The following is a 24,634-nucleotide window of genomic DNA, read 5'->3' as shown; positions in this document are numbered from 1 at the left end:
TACACAAAGCACAGAGAGCCTTAATTCCATTCAGCCCTTCCGTCCCCACTGCAGAAGTAGGGGAAGACTAGGAATCCAGCACCTTTTCCACCATTTGCTTCAGCTTTCCCTGAAAGGTCACCATTTATCCCTGGGACACAGATTTAGCCTTGAAAAAAAATTCTACCACCATCAGGCGGTGTGATCCACCAGAAAGTATTACTGAAATTCCCCAAGAGAACAGATTCAGCCCAGCTGCCAGCAACTGTAGGTCTGAATGACATATTCAAAAGCAATCAAGCTGATTACATTATGCATCAAAATATAGTTAAGTGGTACAGTTTTGCTGCAACGTTAAAAGAACATCTGAGCTTCCTCAGAAGAAACACGGTTTAATTGTCCAGACACAGGCAAGAAAAAAAGATAAGAACTGTAATGGAAGAAGCGGTTTTCCTTCAGTAGTTTCTCACTTTTAAGGCTTCCCACACAAAGTGAAAGCTTTATGCAAGCAAAGAGCAAATTTAGTGACCTTGCCTTAGGCAGATGGAAGAGACTGGAAGATTACAAAGTTCTTCTATTCCTTTTTGGGGTTTTTTGTTTGTTTTCTTAGGTGTAAATTATTCCCGCCACTCCCTTCTCACTTCTCAAGCTCCCAGTAAACCACCTCTCCTTCCAAGCACAGCCTTTTGGCCACTGCAGGCCAGCTACTCTCCAGTAACTCAGAGCCCAGAGTGAAAAAAATAAGCACAAAAGCTCCTGTCTGAAGAAGAAACATTCATCACGTCAAGATAGGAACCCAGCAAAGATAAGCAACACCCAAGAAAGAAGTCCATCTAAAAAGAGACAGCGTATCTTGTTCTACAAAACCATTTTTCTTAAAATATCATTCAGTAAGACAGCAAAGAGCTCCATTGTAGATGTGCTACATTTCTACTGCAGACAAAAAACACTACACACACATTCCTCCGTAGCAACCACAAACTCCAGGTGGTGACAGACTTACAGAAGGACCACTTTGCTCCAGAAAAGGGAGGAGAAGCTTATGAAGAAAGGACACTGTCAGAACTTTATCTCCTTTCCAAATGCAAAGGCTGCACAAGACCCAAATAACAAATTTTTGCGCCCTGCTAAGTTCAACCTAAAAGCGAAGTGCCTGCTGGAGATGCCAGCCAGCCACCGACAAGATTTCCTGAGTTCCTCAGCAACAGTGAAAATACCCACAACGTGCTGCAGAAGACCTTAGATAGCTGCTGCTCATCCAATTTGACAGTACTGTGTAGTGATTTCAAACAGCAGCTCTCCTGTTATTTTTAATTGAAGACCTCCCACTTCAAGTTTCCTCCAAGTTTTGGATGCTTGACTAAGGGAGAAAGCATTAGTTTAAGTCAGAACAGCTGTGGGGGGAGAGAGAGAGAAGTTATAAGTTTGTACACACTTCTGCATACGTTCGCATTAGTACTTTTAACTTGGTACGGCTTTTTCTTTGAAGGCCTAGAGAAACTCAGAGTAATGTTGGGAATGTTAAATTTATGCTTGGATTCAATGCAGGGTAAAAATTAATAAGGAATATAAAGGTATGCTTTGTTGGACCACCACGAAGTCTATCTGGTAACTTCACAAAGCCCCAGAACAATATTTCTTGAGGCTCCACTGTTGTAGCCCAGGGGACAAGTGAAGTGGTCCTCAGGTGGTCCGCAGTCATAGGTTAAACAGCTTGTCCATCACTCACACAGCATTTGGATCTGCAAGCATTCACCAGCCCACAGCCAATTTTTCAGAACTTTTTTTTTTGCCTGTTTTTAACCCAAAAGATTTTTGCTGATTCCTCTTATGAAGAGCAATGCCACAAGACAACTCCCCAAACTCAGGCACTCATTAGCATTGCAATTCCAAAACGCATAATTTCAACTGCAGCCAAAAAAATACAACAGGAACAAAACAGATGGAACAGTTAATGCCAGACTCTTCTCCCAACACACTTTTATCAGTCTGTGGGTCCTATACATAGCCCTGCACCACACCTGTGGAATACAAAGTGAAAAAGTAATTTTTCAAGGAAAAGTAGATTATCTCCCACAAAGTTCTCCACAGACAGCAGAGGAGTGAATGTCTCCTCTTCCTACACAGCAAGGACGAGACTACCAAAGAAGCAGTTAAGTAAGCCAGCATGCCAACAGGAAAGGTTTCACATTTCAGCATTGCAAAAAAACCCAAACAAACACAACAAAAAAAGGAAATTCTGCTTCCATGCATCAGGCCTGAGCAGGAATATTCACTAATGAAGGCTTCTGAGCCAAGTAACAACTGCAACAGAAAAGTTCTTCCAAGTTAGTTTTTGAGTTATTCAGTTAAAAGTCTTTGCATTTTATATCACGATCCAACTAATGAAATTCCTTCCAAAACCCCACCCTTCCCTCCATGCCAAAAGTTCACAAATTTGAAATTCTAGCCCCATCCTGGATTAACAATTCGCTGCTCTGTCACCAAGTGGTATTTTGCAATCAGCCTTTACTGTACTTGTAGCAAGAACAGTCTATAAAATCCTAAGCTGTCAAGGCCTGCCCTGATGCTCCCACTCCACTTGCTCCCACTCTTGTTCAGGACTCCGGCGCAGCCTGAAGGCAGAGACGCACGAAAGGGCATCTCTGCTGGGAGTCCAGGTATTTTTCTGCTACGGCTACCGAGGTATCTATCGATTACAACTGAAAGATTCACAACATGTCAGTAAGTCTGAAGCAGAATCAATAATTATTTGTCGCATTTCATTCTTCCCTTATGAATTAAGGAAAACGAACAACTATTAATCAGAGATCAGTCCACCAGTATACTACTCCAAGATGCTGCACATCATGTAATTTTTGGTGTATGCACTGATGATAACAAATGAAGAAATCCTCCAGAGTGTAGCACTCAGTTATAAAAAATAAACAGTTTCTCTACTCTAAGAGCATGCTAATATGTTCTTAAATATTTTGAATTTTATTCCTGTAGATAGTTCTTCCTGAGAAGGCTTGTCAATTGCAAAACTGATTTCTGAACACAAGGAGAGAAAACTGTAGGCAATCTGAACTTCAAAGACTAATAAAGAGCATTTGTTTTTAGGATTTCTAATTTTTTTACACGCTAGTATGAAATTCAAAGATGAAAAATTTTCAATAGCAAAGCTATCTGGAAGCAAAGCTCTTAGGAAACAACATGACAAAGGAAGTATATTTATAGGTCTGCAAACTGGGGAAAAAAAATTCAGTGAGGCAGCTGCATAGTTCTTGCACAGCAGACAAAAAACAATTAAAAAAAGGAGGAAAAAGCAGACAGGGAAGAACGTAAAGTAGTTTAAAACAAAGGTTACAGTACTTAACTTACTCCTGTCTCAGTTCATCATGAAAGTGTTGGGGTTTTTTTCTTTTACTTTAGAACTAGGGGGTTTTTTTTTCCTACCTGATCCAGTTTTCATAAGTGCCTTTCCCAGTTTTCATAATTAAACCCATTAAATAAATAATTATACGGCTGTGACGCATGTTGCTATGGCAAGGACTGCGATAGCAAAGATTCAAGCTTTTTATGACTTCACTACAAGGTCACATGTAAGCCTGCGAACAAGAAAAACGTGTGGCAAAAAAGGTTACTTCCATTAACATCAACTGCAAGGACAGATATTAAGATGAAGTACGTGTCCGCACTCCAGAGAGTGGTCTGAAGCGCAAGTGCGTCATTTTTCACTCCAGCCTCTGCAACAAGTCACAGAAGGAAGAGAAACGGGACTACCAACTACCTCCTCCCTCTGGCTTTGTCTGAAAGGTAGGTTAGCACAATCCCCCAGCACCGCACGAGGCCCCAGGGCCACATACATTTATTTGCCCACTAACCCACTCTTTTGCCTTTCAAAGTACCCGTAAAAATACTGCACCACTGCAATCTTTCAAGAGCGTGCATTCCTCGCTGGCTACCTTTAAAGGGCGTTCAAAGAAGATCGACGCCGCAGCCTGCCTTCGCACAGGAACCCGGGCACCTCCCGCGCCCACCATTCCCACCAGCAGAGCACAAGCCCAGCGACATGGCGAGGGGTGCGAGCAAACCGCTGGCACCCGCCCGAAGCCCAGGGGCAGGCACAGCCAGGGGCTGCGGGCAGGTGGCCGCACTCGGTAGCTGTGCGACAGTCTCCTCAGAAGGTGGCATCCAAGGTAAGACAGGGCTCCACAGAGGCCTTACCTGGGGAGGGAGCTGGGAGCAGCCTTCAGCCCTACGCTGGACAGGGAGAAGAAGAAAACCTGCCCTCAGATTACCAGCCACATTTCCACACAGAACCGTCAGAAACCCCTGCGCGTCACCGCCACTGAAGGCCACGATGCGTGTGTAAGAAAGAAGCCACCCCCTGGCCAGCGGCTGTTCACAGCCCCGCACTGCTGGCCTGGCAGCAGCCCTCCAGGTGACAGACGCGCCGCACCTCAGAGGCGCACAAACACCAGTTTCGGATGAAAAGCGTAGCTAAGCTAAAGCAAGGTGCCTCTAACTTGTTACTATTTTTACCGGTAAATCTTGCCCTAGAAATATTTGTGTGGGGAAGGAGGAAGAAAGGAGGATTTAGTGGGGTGTCAACTAAAAACTTCTAATCAAATACATACATGTATTTGAAGGCAAATAAGCCACTTTGATGCTGCTCCATGGTGAAGTCTACAACTTAGCACAGAGGACGAGGCAAACAGACTTTCACATTAAGAGAAGAGGTGGGAGATTCAAAATTAGAGATGAAGAAAGCACACACTTGTATTGAACTTTCAAAACAAGTTATTCCAGTTTAGCATTTTTCTTCCTGAACTGACGTAGCACAAATAGGAACCAATGAACTAATGAAATGCAAAGCTTATCCTGAAGCATAAAAGTATTATAATTGTGCTGTGCTTTGCTAATTTTAGAAGACGAAGAATGACTACACTATAATAAGTCAAATGTAAATATACAAGGCCATCCAATCACCCGTAGTGCATTCAGCCCTCATTATTCAATTCTCCGCATTGTCTCAATTTAAGGCAGTAAGAGCAGCAAGGAATTCATCTACGACCTCCAGTTTGCTCGATAAACAAACTGATTCTGCTCCAGAGAAACATTTACCAGTCACAATCTGCTTTACTTCAAGGCTGAACTTCTGCCTGTGGCTTTCTCCACCCAAGACACACGTCTTGACAGTGCAATAAAGAAGCGTGAAGTCTAGCATGTTCACAGTGCTCCAAGACCCTTGCTGGCTCCACCATCACATCTGGATCCCGGGGGAAAGCCAGATTTTCATCACTATGGTACCCACACACTGGGCTAACATCAGTGTAGTCTGAAGACTGCAGTTTCTTTCATGACACTCAAAACAATTGGACTGAAAATGGAAGTAACAAAAAACCCAGCCACTACTGGGAAGTTTCAAACAAGGGAACATCTTCCCTTTTAGCCACTGTTTCCAGATAAAAATCACTATGGGTCATGGCCTCTCCTGCTATAAAAACCTGCGTTTTGCACAAACCTTCTTCCAGTCACACTGATTAAGAAGATCAGATAACTACACAGAAAAATTGCGATACAAGCCACAAGGTAGCTATACATGAATATACACTTACTACCTCTGCTTTAAGTTACCCCAAAAAACTCCAGACAATCTAGCCTAAGCAAACCACAACATGCACATCATTAAGGTTACTAAAATAGGAAAAGAAAAATCAAGGAACCCCACGATTATGAAGCTGCGTTTCTTTCCAACCTTTTGGGAGGGCAGTAGGGAAAAAGTAATCCGGAAATGTTTTGTTTCAGTGGAGCTGTATTTTCAGTCTTACGAAGAAATTTTGTTATTGTTCTCATCTTAAAGTTAAAATATTTAGTTTTTTACTGTGATAGAAATAACAGTTAAATATTTCTGTTTTATCCAAACAGTTTTCTACAGAGGTTCTTAAATCAATGGGCTATAATGAAGTAATTCAATTCATCTATACAGTATTTGTGATGTGACTCTTGTTGGAAACTTCCATTTTCTCTCTTGTTTGAGAAACTTCAGGTTCTTACAGATAGACAGATGTTACATGCTAATGTTCAAAATGGATAACAAAAAGTAATTCTATGCATAAAAAACGTCATTTACAACAGACCAGATCCTATAGCTGAAGCAGTTCTCATGAACAAAACTGGCAAAAAAATATAGCAACTGCAGAACTTGGTTCAAAACTAGACTTATTTCATGTTATTCTGTTTAACAGAATACCAGTCAACTCACAGTAGCTCTGAATAACTGGCTTACTTGAAAAATTCTTTACTAAGTTTTGATTACTGTTAACTCATTACGTTTATTCCAGAAGGAAAAGAAAAAAAATCTATACTGGAACAATTTTCCTTAGCATTGAAAGTGTTATGCTGAATGACTATTACATTCTTTTCACCTAGATCTTCTCAGGTAAAGAAGTTGTTCATAGTAGCTTTGTCATATGAAATACCAAAAATATTCCTACAATGAACTCCAAAAGCTTACCAAAAGACAAAGAATGCAGTGAGCTTGGGAAGAAGGGGTGAGGGTTTAAAAATTAAAAAAATCTCACCTGGCTTGATACAAACTGTTCATCAATACTAACATTTCCAATTCATTTCAGAACAGGTCCACAGACCATTGATAAGAAAAATCTTCAACTTTCATTTACCTTCCTTAGGAACTCAGGCCCCTATCCTCGTCCCCCTCCCCTCCCCCCAATTTATTTTTTAAATACGTAAGGATAGTTACGATTTTTGAGTATGTCTGATTTCCCCCAATCTGTAAAAAGCGGTATCACCATTATGAGGTGTGTCTCAAAAGTGTATAGATTTCATATGCCATTAATGTGTCATACCACAGGGGCATACTTTGTTAATGCCATGTAAGATATTACAGTACATTCACTTAGCTCTGCAGACTTCAACCACACTCACCCAACAAGACAGGCGAGTTTGACTTATACAATACGTAAACAAGCCTCAGAGCAAACACGCAGTAGAACAAGTTGAAACATTGGTTACATTAGTTAAACCTCATTACACCTGAGTAGCCTCTTCATTTCCAGTTATTCCCATTACGAACACTGCAGGTTAGCAAGACAGCAAAATTACAAGTCATCACCTTCTCCATCCCCCCGTTCCAGAAATACCTTGCACAGAGAGATGCAGCAGAACAACTGCAAGACCACATAAACAACTGGACCACTTCCAGGTTACTTTCACACCTACATGCAGACAAGTATCTGTTTCCTCCGAGCACGGCCATTGCAAAACTCAAATATACAAGCTGATCACTTCTAACTTGATCACCAGCGGCCTTTAGTACCATGAACTACATCGGTACGTGCAGGACCCTAGTGGGGTGGCTCACGCAACTATCGCTCTTAGGATAGCAACAGGCTTGGATTACATCAGGGCATTTGGGATACAGAAATTCTCTCCTGTGCAGAGTAATTAATTCTACTTGGTCACACATTATTTTTAAAGACCTGTGAAAACAGAACACAGTAGCCCCAGTGGTCGTATCATCACTGTACATGTACCTCCCAGCTCCAAAGCGCCTCAGACTTGCCTGCCTCAGGTTGTGAGAAGAGTACCTGACAGAGCCTCAGTCCAGGGAAGACAAGACTGATGCTGTAGGAAGCACCTGAATACTCCAAAGCTTTTTACGCTGTTCAGATGAGGGAATGTATGTGGTGGATTCTGCTGGCTTCAGGTTTTGGGGTGTTACATCCTTTTTTTACTGATAGAGTAGTGAGATCATCAAACAAAAGAAAATCTGGCTTTATAGTTAAAATTGCATACTTTCAGGGGTCAGCTTTCATATTTGTGTTTGCTTTTGTATCTCAACGGAATTCGAATCATGTACGCTATGTGAGGCTTCACTGAAGGATGACCACAAAGAAACTTTACAGCTGATACAGAAGACAGCAGCTTATCTTGGCAGCGCTCCTAACAGAGCACAGATAATTCCCATGCTCTCCAGTCTGTACTCTGTCAATTGTTTCTATGCACAAATTCAACCCATTTCGGCCTTCATGGATCTCCACATAGGCAAAGTCCTAGCTACAAAGGAATCTCTCACTCTACCCAGATTAAACTAAAAAACGAGCAATTATGTTTAAAGCCTGCTAGTGCTTTCCAAGTAAAGAGAGAGATGGGACTGTTTTACAGCATGAACTCTCCTGAAAAAATTGTCCACAGTTCCTTCCCATGGTAAGGTACAATCTTAGGAAGACAGAAGAAAAATGGGGAAAACAGTTATTTTGCTCTATAAGGTGTTCACATCCATTGGGGGGGGGGGGGATTATAATTGTTATTTTTAAACATGACAAACAATAACATGTCAGAAAATAACATGCCCAGAGTAACAAGTGCATTCAGTGCTAACATCCTCCTCGTCCAAAATCAAACCTTACCCTTCCAGACACAGTATTCCACTAAAATACACAAGTGAATAGCCTACAAATCCTTTCTACATGTAATAGAAGAAATGAAGCCATCCATGGACAGGTCAGTGGCAAGAGCGAGCAAAGATGAAGAGACACAAGCTAACACAGAAGCTGCAGATCCCCATGGGAAAGTGAGACCAAAAGGAAAATAAATAAAAAAAAAAGGCTACAACCTTTTAGTAGAGACATGAATCAAGTTACCACAGTAGCAGGGTATAGTGTCACAAGGCTAAATACAAGCACCCAAGCAAGGAGTTATTGATTGTTTCCAAAGTGAATAAAGATGAAGGGCAAAAAAAAATATAAAGAATGAACGAGCAATTGACACGAGAATCAGCTTGGAAAAGGTCACCTGTAGGCCTCTGCAGACATCTGTAAAAGTCATGAGGAAAGACTGAACCAGGCAGAAGCCAAGGCTTCCCAAACATGGAGCTGTACCAGTAGACAGTTTTCTGGGAAGGCTCTTGACTCCCTCCTACAGAGGCCCTCCTGGGCACACTGTAAGGCTTATTTATTTACCCAGGTTTTTGCCTGAAGGATACAGGGATGGGTGTGAAGACCTTCCTACTAGGAAGGTAAAGAGGTATCTTTTGTTGGCATGTCACCAAGCTGTTTAAATTGCTTTAATTATTATATACACACCAAGAGGTTTTGGTAGAACTGAAAAATATACATTGTGCTTCATTATATTCAGCATATATACTTATTTGGACACTGAGGTAAGTTTTACCACACAGAATTGAAGTTCAACATGTTCTTTCACATAATTTAATTAACAATACTTAATTTTTAATCCAGAACTGTAACAAACTTAGAAGACTCTCTCATTTTATCTTTTTACATTAAGACAATACACAACTAAGAGAGCTAGGGTTCCAGCAATATGTCCTTGTTATCACATACAATAACTACCTGAAACAAAGTTTCAGAATTATGCTATTGAAACCTTAAAGATTGGTTCAGTTCTGCCTAATCTTCACAATGCACCCTTGGGCAAGCCTGTGAAATTGTCCTTGTAAATCAAAAGCTACAGTCCTGCAATCTCATCTGCCTCTGGGGACCTTTTTCTGCAGATGAGTAAGAAGTTGTTTGAATGCTATTCGGGAATAACTGCAGTTCAGAGGAACTACGACTTTCTTCTAAACATTCTCTTTTTACCTACATAGATGATAGTTTAGGGATCTGTTAAAAAAAGAAAAAAAAAGACAATTGATCAATGTGGGACGCTGCACTTCTTCACGAAAAGGCAATATTAACACACTGAGTCAACAACTTCTATTTTGAAACAGTTTAATTCTCTGAGGAGATGACTGCTTTCCCCAAATGATGCAGACGTGTCTGCTGTTGTCCGGGCCAATTCAGAGGCTTGTTATTCACTACTCGGCTGATTTCAAAATCAGACTAACCCTTCAGAAAGTTGCAGAGACTATGACATCACATTTATGATAATTTATTGCACAATTACAGTGGCTACATCCCTGGATTTTATTTCGTGGGAAAGCGTGTTTCTGCTACAGTCTCAACCATTTTCTTGGCTTACGCCTGCTCGCAGAGTTACAAGTTTTGGTATAAAGCTTAGTGTGATTTTTTTCATAACACTATAAAGGTGTTTTACAGCAACTTAAGGCTGTGTAGTTCAATTGCCTAGAGAAATATTTGCACTTTAAATTGAGACTTACTGGAATTTCACAAGCAATTCACAGAAGCACTGCTTAACTATTTGCTAAAAATACAACCCTCCACCAGATTTGACTTTAATAGTACATACTTCTTAAAGAAACAAAAAGCAACATCTTTTGAGGAGGCAAGACTGTTATCTCCTTAGATGAACTACAATAATGCAATCACTGAAATTCAATGCAAGGGTATAATTTAATAACCTCAAGTTCGAATGAAAAGATTTGCACACCAATGTGATATTTATTGACTAGAATGATACAACAGTACTGTGGAAGATTACAAGACAATTTAAAGTAAAGCAAATAACTGAAAAATTTGCTTTCATTAAACTTTGGTCATTGTTATCTTAATTCTAACCAGAAATACTTTACATTACAATCTTACATTACAAGGCAATAATAGACAGGTCCTATAATACTATAATTACAGGACCCAACCCCTACATTTTTGCTTCTGATTCAGCAAAACTTTCACCATACAGCATACAAAGGACACAAAAGTATTTTCAACATTACTTAAAATGGCATTTATTTGAAAGTGTACTATTTAGTTCCAAACATTCCAAAATGCATGTAACAAAGATAAAATGAAAATATTTTCATATAGTCATTTCCACATTCAGTTACCACAGGGTACAGTGTTCATAACAAATAGGCTGCCCTCATTTTAGACTACTATATTATAAACAGGTCACTGTCTTCTATCACACTTCTTTCTTCTCAGTTCCCTAGTATTGTTCATTACCCAAATTGCACTCCCAAGAAAATGACTTTCACACTCCAAATACAGAAAACTCATTTCCATCCCAGCCATAGGAATCAGTAACTCCTCCCACTACTGTGCAAAGAAACTTAAATTCTTTCATTACACACAGGCAAACAGTGTAAACAGGCAATGACAACAGAAAGGCTATGCAACCCATTCACAACTACTAAGATGTGATACCAGGTCCAAAAATCTCTCAAACTTATCCTTCTGAGGAACTCCATCCTTTCCTTTATTGACTGGATGAGAACAAATGGCACAAGGGAAAATCCCATGCCTCTGTGCATATGCAATTCAGCCAGGAGAAACTGGAACATGAGGCATTCTTATGGCATGTAACAGCAGGGCTCTTTTGCTTCAACTGTCTTTTCTGAAACTGGTATTAAACTAGGCTAGAGTAATACTCTGTTGCTTTGTTTTATTGGCACAACCTGTCAGATTATTTTTTTTTTCCCCAAATAATCTGCATGGAGAATATGCCCATGCTATATGCAACACAGTCAAAAATCAAGGTAAGCTGTAACCGTTGAAAAGAAGTCGTGCTCGCTCTCTCTCTTTTACAAGAAAGCACAATCAAGTAGTCAGTATAATGTTCAGGGTGTTTTTACCTCATCTAGTCTGTCCTAAATATGTTTGACTGATTCTCACCTTCTTCCCAGCTAGTAGGAGGAATCAGCGAGGGAAGTGAGAATGCACAGATGGATGGGAAGGTACAAATGCAAAGTTCCGAAGACAAGGACCGGATCTTTCCTCTGCTGTCTCCATTTACCAAGTTAAGTTCATTTAACAGTTCCACAGGAACTGTAGTGTTCAGCACACTGTGAGGCTGGTCTATCATGATTCAAGACAAATTTTTCCCATAAAGGACAGAAACCAGCAAAGACAGAGTGTGAGTGCATTGGTAGAGGTGGGGAGTCCCCATGGGTGTTAGCTGTGTCTTCTAGGCATCATTCTGGAGTCAGACAATCGAAAATAAAAATAAAATTTAGGACTTTCAAAGCCTAGAAGTAATAGTAGCAATAAGAAAAGCATGGATGACACACTCATATTTTGCATCTTTTAAAAATAAAGGTCCAGCAGGCTGATGGAGACAGACCACACATCCCAAAGTACCCTGTGTGATCTTCTTGCCTTGCAGTGAAAGAATCAAAAAAAGTGAGCAAAGCCCTAGCACCAGACCACAGTGCTTATCACAAGTGACTGGTTAAATGACAGACACCACGTATCTCAGCAGTGAAGGTACACGCACAGTATGAGAGAGAAGAAGCAACACCACCAGCAGGAAGACTTGAGGCAACCTAGTTGCTACCATTCTTAACTTCAGAAGCTTGTAACCTACTGTTCATACTGTTTTTATCCTCTGCTACCATTCACCTGCTTGTCCTGATCAGCCAACCAGCTACATCAGTTTAAAAGATTGGGAAGACAAGGAAGTCAGTTGGCCACAGAAGCCGGCAGTAAGCAGCTTGTCCAACCTGTACACAAGTGAATTAGCTTCCCAAGCACCATGCCAGAGGGACACCCCCCCTTCATAAATACAATTTCAGCGTTTGGAAAGGTGCCAGGAGTAAAATGTTTACTGCAGGAAGAGCTACCTATGATTCAGACATTAGGAAGTGACAGGAAGGACTAAATTATGCAATTTAGAAGTAGGAAAATAAACACAAAATAGTTGCAGTGAGAGGAAGGAGGAAAGCACACGAGACACAGAAGTTTTGGATCTTCTCTCACTCGTGCAGTGCTGAAGCGATCATCGCAGCAGGAGGGCCCTGTAGGATTTCTTCACCTTTTAACCATCATCCTAGAGCCCCTAGCCAGGGACTTTCCTCCTTAGCACTGAGTAAGAAACATCTGTCCAGCTCAGTCTCCCAGCTGGAAAGGACAGATCACAATCTTCCTTATTCTCTATTTTGTTTAAGCAGACAGAGACTTCGGAGAGGACCAGTCCATCTGTCCTCCCTTTAAACAACAGCTACCAGAAGCAAAGGATCAAAACACAGACAAGAAAAAAGGCTCATTTTCCAGCCAGCTAAGGGAGGTAAGAACATCCTTCAGCTCTGATGCTGGTTGCAGAGATTGATAGGAAAACTTCCCACAAGCAGAAAGCAGAAGCACCCCGATGGGAACAGCCGTGCCTTCCCAGCAGTTGTTGGAAGCAATCAAGCATCTTGGCAGTCCTGCTTACAACATTGCACCTCCCCTCCACAGTTTGTTAGATCAACTCTTAGCAGTACGTATCCAGCATTAGTTTGAAGTTTGTTAAATTGCAGTAATAGTCTGTATAATTAACTTGCCCATTCCAAGGCTAAAACAGCAAGCAAAAAGATTTGAGTCACAGTCAGTTATGGCTGCACTGTAAGAAAATGCCAAAGAACACCATCAAATTTATGTAATGATCATGGCACCTCCCTTATATAATCAGTACAGATCTTCCTGCCACTCTCTTTACAAATTGGACAATAAATTCCTGCTCTCTTTTTTTATTATTTTAATTTTTTTATTTTCCTGGAGCTGCAGAGATTCAGATAAACAGAGCCATCAAGTCAAAGAAAAAAATGCAAAGGAGTGTGAATTAACTTAGCACTGAAGTACACACCATAGCAGAAAATTCTGTAGTTACTTGTCCTGGGACAAAATTACCCTGGGATGAAACCAGGGTTAAGTTTCCCAATTTACACTGGTGAGTCATTTGAACGCTACTCTTTATATCTTCCCCCTGCCCCATTTCTTCCTTCCCCTCCCCAAAACTCCAGAAAGGGAAAACTATTAGTAATGACCGACTCCTGAGTGCATATAAGGATGTTCTGTCTGCTGACAGATTTTTAGTAGTGAAGGGTAACTTAAGTTATTTTTCATAGTGTTGACAAGCTTATGCAATTTAACTTCATTTCTGCAGACAACTGTATTAGATAGGTCATAACTAAGAGCATGACATGACCTCAGCTTGGAGCTTTAAGGGCATTGTTTCACACTGAGTAACAAGTCATTAGACTGCAAAACTTACCCACACAGCACCATGTAAATAACGTCAGCAGTAATTGTGTAGAAACAGTAAATGGGAATGCATTAGAACATGCAAGATTCAGGAAGATACACTTCTCGTTACACCTTATACCTACTCTTGCACCACTTAAAGTTATCTCCCTTGGCAAGAGGAAAGGTTTTTGTCACCAAAAAGTCTATCTAATGAGAACATCACCCAGTATAACATGTAGTTGAAAGAAAGAAACATTTCTTTAATGAAGACCATCACAAGAAATCATGGAATTATATAAGTGATATATTCAAAAAGGACAAGTTTTTGTCAGTTTGTGGCTTAAATCCCAAATAAAGTTCACATAGATCACTACTTTCTCGGAAAGCAGAACTGCCAGATGGGATCATGCCCACAGTCTACCTCTGACACTTCCAGCATGTCAGAACTAGGAAAAGCCTGGATTGCAGAGGTGAACCAAAGGAACTGGTTACAATGCAACATTTTAGAAGACTTCTTTTTAGTCTTTTAGAAGACTTCCTTTGGTTCTATCACGCTCCAGACCTCCAAGGGCTCACAGCTGGGGGATTCTCTCCAAGCCCCCTGGAATCTCCCACATTCCTGACATGGATACCACATGGCAGAGCGCTCTATTGCCTTATCTGCCCTGCAAAACACCAGCCTCTGCTGTTTCAAACTGCACTCCATGCGCTCCCCTTCCCCATCCACTCCCCCCCCCCCCGTCATCTCCCCACTTTTTTTTCTTTTTTATTAAACTATGCAAGGACAAATTGCCAATTCACCTCAAGTCCACGCATTACTTTGATATCCTCTCTCTTAGCTGTTTCTTGATAATAAGAACACAATACCAGTCCTTAAAATTACCACTAGAAGCACCAGATAAATTATCCCCACCATCTCTTTCATAATATGTTCCTTACTTTTCAGTGTTTGCTGGGAAGGGGCAGACTCGCTGTCAGTATTTCATCATATTTTTAAGGATCACAAATATTGATATGCTTTTTTAAAAAAAAACTTAACTGTTTTCTAGATTCTGTATCTGGACTTTGGAGTTCATCAAGATTAACGACTGCTCACATGCTCTATGCCAACTGGTTTCAAAAGGCTGTCCTTCCAAAGCACCAATCCTCCCCTACACCATACCAAAACCAGGCACAGCTTCTCTACTACATCTGATCCTGCTTAAGAATCCACACGGGAAACACAAATGTCAGAAAACTGTAAAAGAAACGTGCATTCAGTGTGAATGGGAACATTTGTCTAGCACATTACATGACTCAGTGCAGTTATTCTTCACACAAAGGGAAAATGAAAAACTGACACACTATTTTCAGAATACCTTCTTTTTTTATAAATGGGTATCATTCCATTTTGAAACTTTAAATCCATTTTTCATCTGATATCATGTGTGTATTTACCCGTTTAATAAATGGACTGTAATTCTTGTGTGCTGATTGCATCAAAGGTCTATTTGAAGGCAGGGGTATTAACTGTGTTTGAACAGCTTCCTGCATTCTTATTCCATACCCCAAATCTAATCCTGAGAACTCTACCGTCAGCAATAAACACATACAGAAGGTTTATTTTGTTTTTAAATCCCAAGCCCTGGACAACATAGGAAAATAAACCAAAGTCTCTCTATTTTTGTGCTGGTCTTTTTTTTTCTTTTCTTTTCTCCTTTTCTTTCGAGACAGAAGTACTGAAGAGCCTGGCAGTAGCTGCAACCCCAGAGAGCGGAGCATGCTGGCCTACACCACTGAAACCCACCGCATTCCTCCTGGGGTGGAGACGGGCTTACCCAGAGGGAAGGCAGGCAGCAGATCTGCCATCACCCTGCCCCAAGGCTGGCTGTGCTGGAAAGTGGGTGGGGAAGCAGATTTACTTTGTGACAGCCACTATCTCCGCTGCCAGGAAGGCTTTATCTGGCCTTGTTTTCACTTATAAAGCGGCAGGACAAGGTGAACAGAACTGGCTGGGAAACACGGAAAAAGACAAGGTTTGCTCTTCTCCCACGAGGCAAGGTCATCCCGGTAGCCTGCCGCCATCCCCAGCCACGGGGTACAGCCACCCGCCTCGCCTGCAGACAGCCCCGCATGACACTTCCTCATCTGAGCCGCCCAGTGCATGGCAGAAGACAAAAATTACCGCCTTTTTAACAGGAGAGAAGGCAAAGCTTTCTTCTGGCTTCCTAGAAATTATCAGAGAAAAGAACAAGTGCAGCTCCTGAAAAAGCACCATTTTTAAAAACAATCATTCTGCTGATAAATTGGTGTACAAATTAAGAACAAGCAAAACCTTTCCGTTTAACTCAGTTCTTGATGCGGGGCCTAAACTCAGCTGTCCCGGAATGACAAGCTGTTACATTAACTTGGTACAGTCTCATAGCAGAAGTTACCGTCTCTTTTTCAAGGTATGTTTTGACACAGAATTGTTTGTATTATTATGTACAGATATTACGTATAATAATACACCAGCCATATGCGCATAACTGCCCAACATTTTTTAATTACATGTTGTTATACCACCAGTTCCAAGAGAGACAACTATCATGCTGTCATTTACCCCAACTAACTGCCATTTACCTGAAAAAAAAGGAAGAAAAATGTGTCACCATAACCTCAGGGAGTTTAATCCTAATGTTGTAATTTTGGTGCATAACATCCAACTAAGTATATTTCTTCCCCTCAGTTTAAGAAAACAAAAAAAGTCAGAGAGTTCAACAGTTAATTCAGTCTCTTTCACCTCATGGAATGTTACCTTATAAACATATTACCTTATAAACATTTCCCTACTGGAGACTACTAAGGAGACAGTCAGATACTTTTTTACAGATTATTTTTTACAACTAAAAGCAGTGTGGCATGTTCCAAAAAGCCTCAAAAGTTAATCACGAGAAACAAAACTTTTATCAACAGCTGGAAGCAAGAACAAACACAAGCACAAAAAACAAGACTATGTAACCTTTTACAGGAAGCCAGGTTTGGCGGGTTTCTTTTTTTTTTAAAAAAAAAGCTCAAAAACACAACTAGTGTATTGCACTGAGCAATATTTACAAAGCTAATGCTATTTGTACAACTATGAACACTTTTCCTAAAGTAAACAAGCCAGTGAATTCATAAAAACGGAACTGCAATAGCCTAATCAAAGACTGATAAAGTGGGAATTGCGAATAAACAATACTCTTTTTTCAGCATGGATACTGCAGAATTCTCCCCCGCCCCCTCCCCCAAAAAAGAAAGAAAAATGTAGCACTGCATTAGAAATACTTCATTGTACATATGAGGAGCTGAATTCACATTAGAGTCCCTAAAACAGCAGCAAATTACATTGGACTAACAATATTCACCTGTACACAACACACACCTGCCTTGACAAGATCATCCCTTTCTGTCTGATCTTTCTGTGTGCCTTGCTCAAGTAATTCGCATGACATAAGGTCTGTCCCTCCTAACGAAATACTGCAATTAAATTGCAACAGTTGAAATTGCTTCTATTGGCAATAAAATGATTAGTCATTGAAGCACAGAAAATTTTAAGGTCAATTTGAAAAAGTCTCAAGACATCTGTCACTGCAACACTACAAAAGAAGTTGGGATGAAAAACATAAGGAGGTGTATCTTTGCTTTACGTTTGTTTGCTCTACATTGAGGTAAAACTTGCACATCACCAGTTGTACTCCCCTTCTTTATTTAAGAAAATATTTCACCCAATATAGTATGGTGACATCTATTTTTAGGCTAGAAAAAGGTGATAGCAAGACTAAAGGAATATGAGATACCCATGCCAGAGCCATCTACAATACACCAAATTACTCTCTCCCTTAAAATTACAACATTTTGAATCACCAATGTTCCATTCACTTTTCGCCAAGACTTCTGTCAAAGCCATGAGCCAAATTTAATGGGAAATAAATGTGTTCTACATGCCTGTAAGAGATTCCAGTTGATTCTAATCATCCGATCCAAAAGTCATGTCAAAAAAAGACTAAAGAAAACCAATGACAAAAAAATCCATGCCTCAGAAGTGAGCAAACAATCATTCCAAGATTTTTAAAATTTAAAGAGTAAGATAAGGACACTGGAAACTGTTTTATGTCTGTTGCTTTCCTCTTTCTAAATAAGGGGCTGTTAAATACCAGAACAGATGAATGAAAATGGAGCGATTCTCTCTCATCTGAAAGAGTGACCTGGTCAACCAAAGGCCTCCAGAATTGATGCTCACTTTGACAGTCAAGGCCTATATTATAAGACAAACTGTCCAATAAAAACATTCCTTTTCTCTGTAAATCCAAAGCACATTCATGTCACTGAGCTGCTTTCCCTAACATTTGGACTTACGATTGACTAAGAGGCATGCAAAACAAGGTCATCTGCGTTCAATTGGAAGTTAAATTCATGGTATTTCATTATTTCCTCCAGTTAGTACATACGGTGCTTATCCTGAAGGTTCAATGCTGCAAGACTTTGTGCATACATGGAGAAGCAGCATCACGAAAGTGGGAGACCTGAATTTGTTTTTCCACTGTCTCCCCTGCTCCCTGTTAGCTCTTCACTGAGTTGTCATCACCTGCAACTAGCTGCACCAAATCTTGTTAACACACCTACCAAACGAGAGAAGCATAGTGAAAGGGTATCAATAAGCGGCTATACATCCAAATGAGAACGATCTTCAACATCATAAAAAGTCAGAACTTGACTATTTCCTTATCCCTCAGCTATTACAGTCCCAAATCAAGGGTTACTATTTAACAGCTGTTAAGAAAAACTGTTGACGTCAAGAAACTTCTTTAGACTATCTGATTTATTTCATATGTTCCCCCGTGCTTCAAGAGGAATAGGACAATTTCTGTTACTTGAGTCTCCGACTTTCCTACCTATACCAAGAAAAAAAGCATTCAAGCGGTTCAGGTACTCAGGTACATTCAAATTCAGAAACATTTAAATTAGCAGGGTGCAGCAGTGTGGTATACTACATGAAATTAGAATAACTAGTGGAAGAGACTTATATTAGTGCATGTATATTAGACTTCACCTGTTTTATACACTGTCACCTGCTTTTACCCTCTGAAACCATCCACTGGTAATTAACTCAGAGCACACGCCATAGGTCAGGCGCTAACAGAGCTGTAGCTTTGGCAGCAAAGTCAACACCAGCTGCTAGCGTCCTGTCAAAGATGATAAATATTTGTACACTGAGTTCCATGCTCCTCAGCTGAGGCTTACATCCAAACAGCAAGCTCGGGAGACAGGTATAACCCCAAAGTCATACCCGAGATTATTTCAGCATCTTCAGTCAGCACACAAAACAATGCAACTTTCTTCTACAATCAACAAAAGCATTATGTTTAGTTGTGATTTCGAATTCACGGCTCAGGGTTTACCAACCCATGTTTAAAAATATCGGAAGTCAAAATACTGGTTCCTGCACAGTGCATAGCATAAGCGAAGGGACAGACTTCCCTCCAGAATAAAAGGTTCCTGCACGAAAACAGATTCCTACAACACCTTCAGCAACTGGAGGAGCACAAGCACAATCAAGTTCAGAATATTAAGATGTCACATAATGTCACTCGATTACACTCCTTCGTCCTGAGTTAACTTCATCCAGCTCTACAGGGACAGCACTGCATGATGTCAAATAAGCTCATCTTGTGTTTTTTTTGTTCCCCCCCCGCCCCCCCGTAAACCAGCTGGCTTCTTAAATTTACTCACTATGCTCATGCAAGATCACAAAAAAGCTTTAATGCAAACAGGTGCCTTCCAGCAAAAGGGCTTTTGTCAGGCATTGCAGCTTTTACCAGATTACAACTATTCTGCTGAATAAAACATTTCTTAACACCATTACGTATCTTAGCACGTTTAAGTATTACTCAAGACAGAAGAGGCACCTATGTGATTACTGCCAAAGAGCAACTGCCAAACAAAACCACAGTAAAATATTCCACTTCTATTACTTTTGTACCTATACCGTCCTAGCCTATAGTTCAAACATCAATAACTAGCTTAATAGTTTGGCGCACTTTTAGTCACTGTCTACAACTGAGAACATTAGAGTAAGTAAGACGATGCTATATGTATCTTTGTCTGAATTACTTCAGTGTCCCTTATGTCAGGGGGAGACCAAGCCTTTTTCTTAAACTCTTTGTTTTTAAATAATTAAATGCACAATCCACAGGAACAGTCAAATAACCAAAGGACTTTTTTAGTAATAATTATATCAAAATGAAGCTTTCCTAATGCACTTTCAAAATCATTTTATGAACTCTCATTAAGTACATGGAAGCTTATGAGATACAGAAAAATCTGAATCAACTTACCTAAAGAAGTGTTTTATAATTTCCCAGTCTTGTTTATGTGAGATGTTTTTGATGAAGTTTTACCTTTCATCACATAAAATGTATTTCACTCTAAGCAGGACATGTTAGAATACTGAGCATTATTACATTACATCAGTAGACTTTCTACAAACCAGATGCATAAACCGACCATCAACGCTAAAATCCTGATTTTAAGTACATCCAGTTGTCATGCTGAGCCCTAGCCACCACCCAGACAAAAGCGTAGTAGTTCTAGAGAGAATTTAGAAGACAGATTCCCATTCCCTCAAGCTTTTCTCCTTCGCTTTACCAAGGACAGCTGTGTTTAAATATCTGGTGGTTTCTTAGCATAATGGCAGTAAGAAGTCCCCTATGCTGCTACCACAAAGAATCAGCTATTTTAACTGGCACGTGCACAGCAGAACTGCAACGTTGCAGAAAGCCACGAAGCCAAGGTTTACTATCACTTTTTAAAGGACAGATGGGGAGAAAAGGGCTTTCCAGTAACATCTTTAAAAATAAGGGGACCAGAGCAGAAAAAGTAGAGCAGCTTAAGGTGAGGGCATAAACATTTGCAAAGTTGAAGGTAACAGAACAAGTGAGGAAAGAAAATAATACCGAGCATAGCAGAAGCTGTGAAATTTATCAGTCCTCTATCCCTACACACAAACAAGTTCCTTCACATATTCATGCAACCACAGCACGGGGTGCGCAGGACATAGCCCCAACTCCCTTCCCCTTCTTCTCTACTAAATCCACATCCTCATCTCAGACCCCAGCCAACACCAAAAGTTACTGGTATTTTCCCCAGAGATCGGCTGCTGGAAACGACCAGTCTATTCCAGCAAACAAAGCGTTCTGAGTACCAGCTCCAGGGAACGAACAACAGGTGCCAGTGGTTATCAGAAAGTTACTTCTGTACCATGAAGGAGACATGAAAATAGGACTCCTTTTAAGGGAGGAAAAGACACATATCCAAGAAAACCTGATTTTTCAACCTGCAGGACCGGGTTGCTTGGGGTTTTTTTTCTTTTTTTAGCCTCAAAATGATTGTAAGCTAGCTTCAATACCGTGTCCAACTGTTTCAAACTAAAAACTGAAGTCCCTGTGAAACATATGTTTACGTACTAGCTTCAAAGTACTCCTTTTCACCCTTCTGAAGAACTGAAGCCATATATAACTGCAATTTCAGACTTTTTATCTCCCTTCCCAGATGGTAACCTGGATCTGCCCCAACACTTGCGTGCAAAAACTAATAGAGCGTGAAGCTACAATTTTCCATATATATACGTGAAAAGCATGCGCTGCAGAAAAGCCGTTTCCTATTGAAATCACTTTCCCATCTTTTCGTCTGGTGCAGCGTCTTGAAATATCACCACTATAAAATACGGCTTTAAAAACACAGCTCTTCTGTGCCTTCGCCTAAGCACAGAACTGCAGAGAGCATAAGCCAACAATCAGTGCACTCAGTTAAAGTTCATCGTCTTAAGTACGTCAACTTTTTGTTTGCTTGAAGGTGGCGATTATGATGTCAAGGTCACTTTCAGGTCTTTGAAGTGAGCGTGAACCTTTAGCCTACAACTGATCAGGCACAAGCAGGCGGAATTTTACTTTAAGCCCTCCTTTAAACGGCACCTTTGTTTTATACAAGCAGAAAACAAGTCTACAACAGGCAAGAGTTAAACTTATGACCTCATGGCCTGCAGTGCATGCAGATGCTAAACCAAGTCACACTCACATAAGCTTGTCGTACTACAACTCCAATTCTCTGCCTCCTCAAAAAGCAGATCCCCCATTTCACGTGAAAATTAAGGAACCACTTCCTTACGATGGGGAACCACTTGACCAATGCTGCAGTCAGGGTTTTCCCCTCAAGGTTCTGATGTTACTCCAGTATGGAAGCGGAGCTATAAATACACTGAAAGGCCAGATAAGCGGAAAAAAAGCTAGCACATTTAGGGACTGATTTATGGTATAGATCTAGGAGCGCAAACTCTCGCTTACAACTCTGTCCATTAACAGACAGCATAACTGTACGTGATTTAAAGTTTGCGCAGGAAATTTATTCAGACATTAAAAACATTAACACTGCTCTTCATTCCTACACACTGGTAGAGCAGCATCCTGGGAATACACACGTACACACGAAGGATCAGCCAAAGTACAGCCCGTGTCCAATTCAGCAGGGAAGCACAGCCCTGCCACGACCCATCGGGACGTTCTCTTTGGCAGTCCGATCCCGTGTCCTTCGCATGAACAGGATTTTTGCCACTGGGAACTAGAGAACAGGCTACCCCAAACATTATTTTTCACTTTGAAAAGAGTCCCATTTCACCGTTTTCCTGGAATTTAAAAGACTGTCCGCAACAGCACCAGCTCTTCGAGAAGCGGTTGTTAATCGCTGACAGATGAAAACACCACGGTCACGTCAAGACCCTCATTCACAGATTCCCAAACGAATCTGAAGGTTTAGCCGCTTCAAAACAAAAAAAAAGAAAAAAAGGCCAACTGCAAAGGCCAAGTCTATTTAAATACCACCTAACTGGCTGAATGAAGACTTAAAAAATAAATTAAAAAGAAGAGGCGGCCCAACACTTGGTAGCAGTCACGAAGTGAGGAGGGCGTGGAGGGGACAGGGCTGGGCAGAGGGGGCTCCTGGCACCCCCGCTGCCCCTGCGTGACTGACAGCCGGCACCGCCGCTGCCCTGTCACGAAATCTGCCCGCTCAGCGAACGCGCTCCATTTTCCTGCCCGCCCAGCGCCAGCCCCGCCGCAGCCTCCGCGAACGCCTTCGCTTCGGAGCGACGGCAGGCTCAACTTCAAGTAAGAAGCGGGCACTTTTCTCCCCAGCTCCCCCCTCCACCGCCGCCGCCCGCCCCTCCTCCCCGAGGCGGAGGGCTGTAGTCCCAAGGGCAGAGCCCCCCTCCGGCATCCCCGCTGCTCTCCCGCCAGAAGCGGCTCCCGGCCCGCCGCATCGAGCCGGGGGACGGGCCGCCCCCCGCCCTCCCCTTCCATCGATCGGCCACCGGCACCAGGACGGCAACTGTTTACGTTTAAAAATACACATATACCGAGCCCGGATCCAAAGGGAAGACGGAAAAAACTCCGCCCCCCTCCCGCTCCCGACTCCCTCAGAAAGGCGATAAAAGCAGGGCAGAAACGTCTGACCGCTCGGCGCCCCGTTTGGGTTGTTTGTTTTTTTTTGTGGCGAAGGGGACAAGAAAGGGGGGGGGGGGGGGGGGACGGAGAGAAAATGAAGGGCCGGGAACCCCCGCGGGACGCGCCGGGCAGCAGTCCCGGCCGAAGCGGGGAGGCGGCCGGGAGCGCGGCTCGTCCGCGCCGCAGCCGCCGCCGGGCCCAGCCGGGAGGGACCGCGCGGGGAGGCCGGGCCGGGCGGGAGCGGGAGGCGAGCGGGGAGGGGAGGGGGAGCGCGGACCGCCAGCGGGAGAGGGCACTCACGTAGCGTTTCAACTTCTTCTCCGGTGGGGACTTTCGGAGCCAGCCCGAGCAGACCACCTCCCCGCCGCTCATGGCTGGGCCGCCTGCCCGCCGGGGTAGTCCTTCTTCTCCTCCTCCGGCGGCAGCGCCCGGGCCGGGCCGGGCCGGGCCGAGGGAGCCCCGAGACGCGGCGGCAGCACCGCGCCCGCTCCGGCCTCCCGGGGCTGCGGGGCGAGGGGAGGGACGGGGGAGCGGTGTGTGTGTGTCTGTCTCTCACGCACAACAACCAGCCGGAGCGGAGCGGCGAGCGGAGCTGAGGCGGGAGGTTTCCCCCCTCCCTTCCTCCTCCTCCTCGCCGCCGCCGAGTCACACGAACATCGGGAGAGACGACAGGGGCAGCCGCCGCCCCGCCGCAACTTCGGCTCCGGCGTCCCAGGGCAGGATCCAGCCGCCGCCCCGCGTCGGTAGCGCCGCCCCCCGCGCCGCCGGGACCCTCCCGCCGGGGAAGGGCCGCGGGGGGCTCCCCCTCCTCCCCTCCCCTCGCCCCGCCGCCGGGCCGAGCTCAGCGCCGGCCGCCGCGGCTCCCCGGGCTCGCTCCTTCCCCTTCCTCCTCCCCCTGCGCCGGGAGGAGGGGATCGGCCGGCGCTCCTGCCTCCTTCGCCTACGGGCGGGAGCGGCGGGGTCTCGCCCCCGGGCGGGGGCCGGCTCCTCTCCCTCCCGGCGGCCGTGGGAGGGGTTTGCCCTGGTATTCACGGCGTCGCGGGTCGCGTTCCCCCCCTTTCCCCTCCCCAGCCCACTTTCCTCCAGAGCGCCGGCCCCCGCGGCCAGCGCCACCTCCCCGCCCCGCCCCGAGCGGAGGAGCCCCGGCACGGCCGCTCCCCCCGAAACTCCGCTGGAGCCTTTTCAAACAACAAGGGCCGGTAGGGGACGGGGCCTCCCAGAGGGATCCTGGGAGCTGTAGGCGGCGGCAGGCGGCGGGGACTGCGGCGGCGCGGGCGGCGGGGGGGCGCG

The 24,634-nt window shown here is 43.2% G+C and overlaps 1 protein-coding gene across 4 annotated transcripts in view; it reads right to left on the bottom strand.

Annotated features, from left to right (window-relative positions):
- GAB1 (GRB2 associated binding protein 1) overlaps positions 1–24,420 on the bottom strand; it is a 101,013-nt gene extending 76,593 nt beyond the window's left edge. Inside the window, exon 1 of one of the 4 annotated variants that reach the window (XM_075421038.1) lies at positions 23,645–24,420. In XM_075421038.1, the coding sequence (XP_075277153.1) occupies positions 23,645–23,716 (72 nt within the window). In that variant the 5' untranslated portion in view covers positions 23,717–24,420. The remainder of the gene's footprint in view (positions 1–23,644) is intronic. The other 3 variants (XM_075421045.1, XM_075421041.1, XM_075421046.1) reach the window with 3 other exon arrangements.
- Positions 24,421–24,634: the final 214 nt, after the last annotated feature.

This window comes from Opisthocomus hoazin, chromosome 5 (genome assembly GCF_030867145.1).
Source record: "Opisthocomus hoazin isolate bOpiHoa1 chromosome 5, bOpiHoa1.hap1, whole genome shotgun sequence".
NCBI lineage: Eukaryota > Metazoa > Chordata > Aves > Opisthocomiformes > Opisthocomidae > Opisthocomus > Opisthocomus hoazin.
Note: the sequence above shows the minus strand (reverse complement) of the source record. Positions and strands in the feature narration are given on the sequence as shown.